At 31.3% G+C, this 8,403-nt stretch overlaps 1 protein-coding gene across 2 annotated transcripts; it reads left to right on the top strand.

Moving 5' to 3' along the window:
- The first annotated feature begins 3,147 nt into the window (after positions 1-3,147).
- On the top strand, positions 3,148-5,889 carry LOC125070454 (EH domain-containing and endocytosis protein 1-like). 2 transcript variants are annotated; one of them, XM_047680337.1, is made up of 4 exons: positions 3,148-3,249; positions 3,466-3,547; positions 3,938-3,997; positions 4,179-5,889. In XM_047680337.1, exons 1-4 carry the CDS (start codon positions 3,158-3,160, stop codon positions 5,826-5,828), a joined length of 1,884 nt encoding a protein of 627 aa, XP_047536293.1. In that variant the 5' UTR covers positions 3,148-3,157; the 3' UTR covers positions 5,829-5,889. The 2 variants fall into 2 exon arrangements, with proteins under 2 accessions (XP_047536293.1, XP_047536294.1); XM_047680338.1 differs by having other exon boundaries at positions 3,167-3,249; positions 3,474-3,547.
- The last annotated feature ends 2,514 nt before the right edge of the window (positions 5,890-8,403 follow it).

Here is an 8,403-nt window from a genome sequence, read left to right as displayed (position 1 = left end):
TAGTTCCCATTTCCACATCGCATTAACATTCCAAGTAATGAAACTGTTATGTGTTGGCATAAAGTTTTTAGTTAACGCTCGTTGTCATGAAGTTTTTAGTCATTAAGCTATACATTTTCATTTAAAGAATTAATGATGGTTGTACAATACTTGTATAGGTATATAAATCACATTGGCCATTCTTTAACCTCGTGTACTATGAATATTACTCAGTTTTAGTTGGGAATACAGAAACTATTTGTCTATCTTCAATCTGTTTTTAATGATGTTTTACTGTTGATTGTTTTTTTTTTTTAAATTCAACAGTGAAATATCAGATCACTGGCATTCCCGACTTCTACCGATGTTATAACTTCTGTCTGTAACGAATTCATGTCAAGATACGGATTTTAACTATATAACGAATAAACTGCCACATATTATAAGCGATTAACTGCATTGAGGAAAATTATGAAAAATATATATTTAAATATATTTCAAATTTTGGTTTCGTTATTAGTATTACGTTTTAGTATTTAAAAACCATCAACATGTGACTTAAAATATATGTACCTTAGAATAGAGAATTCTTATTATTTTTAATTTTATCGCAATATGAACAGTTCATAACTACGTCATAAACTTTCAATATGGAAATGTATAGATTGTCTTAAATCTTTTTGTGGCAGATTGCGAATCAAACCTGGACTTTTACGGACATGGTGTCCGTTAGATTTTTGCTCCTATATCTGTGACAGTATATTAAGAGTTTTACAGATAAATTGTGACAAGAAAAATTTTAAATGAATGAAAATATATTACAATGATATCTGCATACTATTCAAAATCATAAAAAAAAGCCTTTTCCAAAACTCCTTAATAAATTAATTCTTAAATTATTTCTATATTTGCCTTTTAAGAACGACCTCTTTTGGAATATTAAATAAAAAGATGTTCCCTGTTCTAAGGTTGCATATGACTTTGGCGTTTTGTACCTTTTGCATTTTAGACTTGTAAAGATAATTATTATGTTAAAAAATTAAAATAATTATGCAGTTTATAACGTTAAAAACGTTTAAAAACATGACAAGAATACCTAAGAGTAACACTATTTGTGTTGTTAATTTAAAGTTACTAATTGCTATATATATATTTGTATATCCTTTTCAAATAAGAAGTGCAAGTAAAGCTCCCAAACACATTGGAGGCAACGAAACACCAAATTGTGTGATCGACTATTTCTACAAACTCTTTTAATCTTTGATCGATTTGTATGACATTAAATGTAAGACATAAATGTTTTTTCTCAAATATGCACAAACTTATTGAAGATTTGCAGTTAAATGTTTCAATGGTTTGTTTTATTTAAACCAAATGTACATAATAAGTGTGATAGAGATGAAACGGTCTCATTAAAATAAAATTGTTGTAAGTAACTGACTTTATTTCATTGTGTCCTGATGTTGGCGTTTATATTCGTCACTGCATCGCTATTCAAGCGTTCATATTAAATTACATTTGTAAGGCCTTGGTCACACTACTGCTATCGTAAATTTTGGATTTGTATCGCACGCTTTACAAAGTGCGATTTTTAAAGCTTTAAATTTTATTTAAGAAACAATAAAAAATAATAAAAATTTCATTAGAGATAATATAGATAACTTAATTTAAGATATACTATATGTGAAAAAAGTCTTGTACTTCAAATCGATTGAAATGAAATCTTGCACTTTAGTTGCTAGTTTCATAACTATTTTTATGAGTACTTGGATTAAATGGATTTCTACGTTATGAATTGTTATCGATAATAGGTCTAACGTGGCTAGAATTTTAAAGACATTATTTAACTTCATCCAAACAAACAGAGCCGTAGAAAAGCCCTGAGATATCTAACTTAAAAAGGTAAGTCGAAAATCAGTGACTATTTTGATTTAAAAAAAAAACGATAACTTAATAACAATAGGAATAGGTGGCATACGATGAACCTGATGGAAAATTACATCACCACCTAAGTACATCTGCATCCCGGGGCGGTTGAAGTTGAGTTACCGACCTTTAAGGAATGTATAGGCTCTTTTCTTGAAAGTTCCTAAGTCATATCGATTAGGAAATACCGCAGGTGGAAGTTGATTAAGCAAAGTGGTTGTGCAAGGCAGAAAATACGTTAAAAATAGCGCTGTCGTGGATTTTCGGACATCTAGGTGGTGCGGATAAATCTTGGTCTTGGTCATATATTCACGTTGTTACACAAAGTTATAGGCACTACGAGATACGGTATTAGAAATATCTATCCTCATCTGTAATTTGATGATGACAAAGAATAAAGATTACATTTTAGATAATATGTACGTTTGAAAAAAAATAATCGCGAAAATCTAAGACAACATTAATATGTACGTTCATAAATCGCAAATGCGTTGCCTAGCCCAATCACGGCTCAATATTATTCAAAAATATGAACTCTAAGCCCGTTTTGACCCAGGGTACAGGAGGTGCAAAGAACCCGGGCGCTTTACTGATTATAGTGAGCTGTTGGTAAGTCGGTGAGGAGCCCCAGAAGGTATCTTAAATATATATTTAAGGGAAAGACTGCACTCGTGCGCTTGTTATGCTTACGATGGAACACTTTCTGACCAATTTCCCCGATGTTGTATTGATGAAAATCAAGTATTCATCGAGAGAACATCCTAGGAATTGGAAAAATATGTGTTGCCTATTAATTCATTCCCTGTACCTTTGTCAAAATTTGTCACATTCATAGTTGTTTAATTTTAAGATCAGGGAGAAGGTCAGAAACGTGTTAATTCAATCGAAATTTAGTATCGTGTTTTTATTTAATCCTTAATTGCTCGATCAACTTTTAAAATCTTATCGTGGGCATCAGCAGTAAAAGTAATCGTCAACAGCGAATAATGAGCAGGAAAGTGTAAAGCACTTATTGGGGTTCGTTCGCAACCTCAACTGTTGTTATGTTGATCCCAAATCCTCAATGGATACATTTTAATTAACCGGGCACCGCTTTAAAGAAATTACCAACCACTAACATAACACACTAACATAAGGTGGTATAGAAAAAAAAAGTGCTGGTTGGAAAAAAATATTATAAAAACACAAATGTCATTTTTACATTAATTTTCTTGTACAAACTTTTAAGAAGCATTCTTTGAATAGATATAAAATGCAATTTTTTATTCACTGTATTCTATTCATTTGCGTTTATGTTACATTAACCAATGGAAGACCATCGCATTTTCAAGAAGAAAACGACAGGTTTTTATTATTTTACTAATATTTATTAATGATCTAATGTTTTCAAACGTTAATAGTGATAATAAGTTGTAGTTTGTATTGTAGTAAAAATGATTGTCGGTGAACATGCAACACCTTACTTTGTTGAAGTTGGTTAAAAGCCAATTAAAATATAAGTACCTTAATAAAAATAGGTAGGTATCTAGTTTGGAGGATTTAATTATAACATTTTCATAGCGAAATAGGAGTTGAATATGAAGGCGATGAATCGGCTGATGACGAATACGTTCCCGAAGAGGGAGAAGCAGCTGCGGATGAGGTATAAATACTGGTCCTCTTTTTATTATAATTGATGATTTAACTCGTGTATTAACACATTTACTTTATAAATAATTAGTAAGCGTTAAATATACAGCGTGTAACTAGAGTTTATTTCTGTCTAGTGAATGCTATTTACCTACTGTTTAAGCACTTCTTAACTCGAGGTACTCGAGTAAATAAGTAATGATGCGAATCTTCAGTTACCATCAGCTGTAGCTATCCTATCGCCCAAGGTGACTAGCCGAATCTAGTCAAATTTAGTGAATAGTAAAAATTAATGATTTTCGGATTTTATTCCTGTTTATCTTTATTATAGTACTCAGTACCTGTATATTTTTTTTGTACATGCATTCAATGAAACGTGAATAATCGTGGTGACATTATACAGGAATCACGTAATCAAGAATTGGCCCAGGATGCAGACATTAATAAAGAAGACTCTGAAAGAGTAAGTTTAATACACTAAATTTTATATTAAATAATTAAATAAATAGTGTACCAAAAGAAACAGATTCGAATCTCATTTGGTTAAGCGAATTAAGTACATATTTATTATATTTACATTATTATCTAAAGGTTTTGTACTTTTGTGAAGTTTTTTGAGTTCGTGCTATGTAGTAAACTTTTAGTTTTCAGAAACCGAATCAAGTATCAGAAAAGAAGGAAATAAAAATAATCCCCAAGACTCAAGTTATCGTGGGGAAGCGGACAATTTTTCCATTATAAAAGAACATCCTAACTATATGTTTGGTCCCAAGGATGTGGCAGAAACAGAAAATTCCCAACCCAGTCACACTGATGAGCAAAATAATCGTGTAGAATGTAGAAATGTCGATGAAAGGTCGACACATTTGGGTTCTGACTATTCGGGAGAATTGTTGTTTAAAAAAGTCAACGAGCAGTTTCAAAAAGATAACAATGGTTATAAAGCAGACGATAATGATCAATCTAATATGAAAAAACAATATGGTGACAAAAGGCCCATAGAAAAAAAGGATGCGAAAAATTATGACTATTTTATATATTCTGACAGAAATCGACGACAAGTTCAAAGTTTTGAAGAAAAACCAGTAACTGACTTAAAAAGTATTAAAAATGAAAACAATGATTTAAATGTAGCAAATGAAAATACTATACTAAAAAATATAAAAAAACTTTCTGATCAAGATCTAGAAAATTTAATGAATTCTCTTCCGGAAGATAAAAAAGCACTTTTAAGAAAAATTATGGATAAAAGAGAAATTACAAAAAAAGCTGGTGCAATAGAAGATAACAACTATTTAGATCAATCAGATACAAGTAAAATAGAAGGAAGTTACTCTGTTTCTTCGTTGTCGTCAAATTCTTTAACTACTGAGACCAACAAACACGTTGATAATAGTGAAGGATTGAATACAAAAATTTCAGATACTGAAAGCGAAACAGGAAAATTAGGAAGTAAATCTGAAGAAAAAGGCGAAACTAGTACAACAGAAGATCTATTGGAAAATACAGATTCAGCCCTTAAAGAAGAAGGAAATATAAACTGTAATACCAAAGAAACTATTAAAAGTGATAATAAAAGAGAAATTAATCGAGAAGACATAACCAATAAAAATATTCCTTTCGATGATTCTTTAGTTTTAGATACTAAAAACTCCAATGATTCTCCAATAGATAAGGAAAGCTCTGAAGATGAAGATTGGTTAGAACCTAAAAGTGAAGAATTTAATGCTGAACAAAGAGAAGTTTCCCAAAGTGATCCTTCTGATATATCTGCATCTGTTGAAAAACTAGAAGATTCATTTCCAAATGCAAATGCATATGGAGATATAGAATCAAGCTTAGAACCTTTAGTAAGAATTAAAAGAAAAGAATTACATCACAAAGTGAAGAAACGAGATCTCCCATATATGACAAACGATAATTTGTCTTTTATTACTGATTTTGAAACTGAGGAGTCTGGCAATGATGAAAGAAGTGAGTTAAATCAAAAAGAATCTTTCTTCGGTCAATCTGACTTCGTGAAAAAAAACGTTGGAGGCAAAAATCAAAATGTTATGAATAATAAGAAAAAAAGAAATAAGCGATCTTTAAGTTCCAACGGTATCATTAATTCTGTTAACAATACACTAAATTTATCTCGAAGTAGCCGTACAACAGGTCCTCTATTTCATGAAAATAGCTCAATGTCAGATAACCGTATCGATAAAGCCGAACGTCAAATAGATGAAGCATTTGGATCTTTTACAGGTAATTCTGAAGAAGACGTCAATCGATACAAGAGGGTCAAAAAATAAAAAATGTATTTTTTATTAAAATATTGTTATATTTTGATGTGATTTATAAGCATGTTGAAGATTAGAGAATAGTTTTGTTTTTTTTATATGTTATTGATAATATAGTTAAAAAAAAAAAACTTTTTAAGGAGTTAGGTTTTTGGTAATAAGAACATAGACATTCTTGCTTAAATAACTTGACGTGTAACTTAACGTTAGTTGTAAAATTGATTTAATAATTTATCTCTATGAATAATAAAATATCTAGGTGTTTTGTATCAATTTTCGTGTTTTTATTTAACATTGTATATGGTTTTCATATTATACTTAGTATCGTATTTATTGCAATAGCATAACAATACAATAGATATAAATTTTAACAAAATATTTCCACTGTCCAGGCAAGAATAAGAGAGCCTAGACAAGTTCATCATAGAAGGTTCAACAAGTTGCAAAAAGTTGCGTTTGCAACAACACAAACAAACTGTATAATAGAAATTATAGATAAATATATTTTTTTCATGTAACTGTCCCAGTAGCGGACTATGCCCGTCCGAGGCCCGGGGCGGCAAAGTTGAATGAGGTTTAAAAAAAATGTTGTTTTAGAAGCTTTAAAAACAAATCAGTTTACATTTGTGTAACGCTATATGCTAAACCGAGCCGAGCCAATCCAAGCCAGGCCAAGCCAAGCCAAGCCAAGCCTTAGAATTGAATAGCCGACCCAGTCTTTTCCGAACGTTACTCATTAACAATTATGCAAAAGGGATTGTTGCCTATGGCAACCGATAACAGAAAAGAAAAGACGGGGTCGCGAAAGCAACTAGAAAAAATATATATAACATAGTTGTTGTTATTGCCTTTCGTTTCATTTGTGTGTATTAATGTTTATTTATTATATATAATATTTATGTTTATGTGTAAACAGTTTAGATGACTCTAAAGTGTAGTGTTTTGGTCTTAATGAAATTATGTAGGTACTAAGCAGATTTTTAAAATCTTGTTTAGGATTTGATCAGGAGAACGGGGATGTATTTGAGGACCCCCCGAGACTGGAGGCCCGGGCCTAGCTGCCCCTTCCGCTGTTAGTCCGCCACTGAACTGTCCCTGCATGTTATGTAAATAATTTATAACTACTGTAAGGTTTCTAAAAGATAATAGTATGTCATGTAAGAGATAGGTATTTCTGTTTATACTTTTTTTTAGTTTGTGCAAAATACAAGACAAAAAGGTACATGAATAAATTAAATAATAATGAATACAACCATTATCAACTTAAAGAGATTTGGTTGTATTCCAAAATTTAAAGATTTATTTTTTATTTAGTACACAACATACATCGACTAAAATATTATGTTGATGTTAGTATTAATAGTATAGACAAATTTAGGGGAGAGCATAGGGGTCTGCAGGCCCGGCGCAACCAGAAGAGAGAGAAATAAAAACTTCTAAAATATCCATTCCGATTCTGACAATACAATATACTATGTATATTGCTACTAATATTAGTAGTAAGAGTCACGGGGATGGACATAGGTTAGTTTTATCAAGAAATTAATCCCTTAAAGATGTGGAAAGGGCGTGATAGATTTATAAAGAATCCAACAATGTATTGGTTAAAATGGGTTTTGTATATAAAGGTTTATTAATTTCGTGCGGGTACAGGCGCGGCATGGGCTAGTCTACATGCTTTAGTTATAAGATTTTTAAGGAGTTAAAAGAATTTATTTTGTTTTAATAAAATTATTCAAACAATTGACTGTTGAAATTATTTAATTTATTTGAGCAACAATTAAGGAACCTCTATTTCCCATAGGCCTTCAGGACTCTAAATACAGTCCTGACTACAGGTATAATGGATCAGGTAATTTTTGGACGCGCAATAATAGTTATCACGAAAACGCCACTGATAGACATTGGTATTTCAACCTTGAGAACTAGATGTTCCTGATGTCCGTATCTACCTACATTGGCTCACTCATCCTACAAACTAAAACACAACCATACTAGACAAGTACCTATTGCTGTTTTTAGGTAGAATTTATGATATGTGGATGATACCTAACCAGATATGCTAAGACAAAGCTAAAATTTATTGAGCGGAGAAGGCAATATTTTTACGATATTTTGTATATTTTAGGTACATCCGCTGTGAATCAGTGTTGTTTTAAATTTTAATACTTTTCAAGGATGTAAAAATGAAGGTTAGAAATTATTTTTAGAGTATGTTAAGACAATAACAGCTAGCTTAGCTTGGGAGTATACGTTATCTATCGTACATTTTGTTTTATTTAATGCATCTTTATAGAAAATCATGTCTGTTTATCCGGTGAATAAGGTTACGGGTTGGTGGGTGAATCAATGAATAGGCGGCTGGATGTGAGGATGTTAGACAGAATTTAATTACACTGTATAGATATACCAAGGATAGCACTATCATGATATTCTAACCTAATATCCTGTAATTAAATTGACAGGAGTGTGTTAGACTAATCTACGTATTTAGCGTTTAGCCGATAAACGGTTAAATGCCCAATTGACAGCAAATAAAAATATATACGAAAAACAATTTTTATACGCTCAGAGATGCGGCGGCCCT

Source organism: Vanessa atalanta, chromosome 17 (genome assembly GCF_905147765.1).
Source record: "Vanessa atalanta chromosome 17, ilVanAtal1.2, whole genome shotgun sequence".
Classification (NCBI taxonomy): Eukaryota; Metazoa; Arthropoda; class Insecta; order Lepidoptera; family Nymphalidae; genus Vanessa; species Vanessa atalanta.
This window is presented reverse-complemented; position numbering and strand designations above follow the sequence as displayed.

Coding starts and splice junctions, on each gene's coding strand:
- LOC125070454 (XM_047680337.1), top strand. CDS start 3,158: ATGCAATTTTTTATTCACTGTATTCTATTCATTTGCGTTTATGTTACA. Junction 3,250..3,465: donor TTTCAAGAAGAAAACGACAG/GTTTTTATTATT, acceptor ACATTTTCATAG/CGAAATAGGAGTTGAATATG. Junction 3,998..4,178: donor ATAAAGAAGACTCTGAAAGA/GTAAGTTTAATA, acceptor GTAAACTTTTAG/TTTTCAGAAACCGAATCAAG.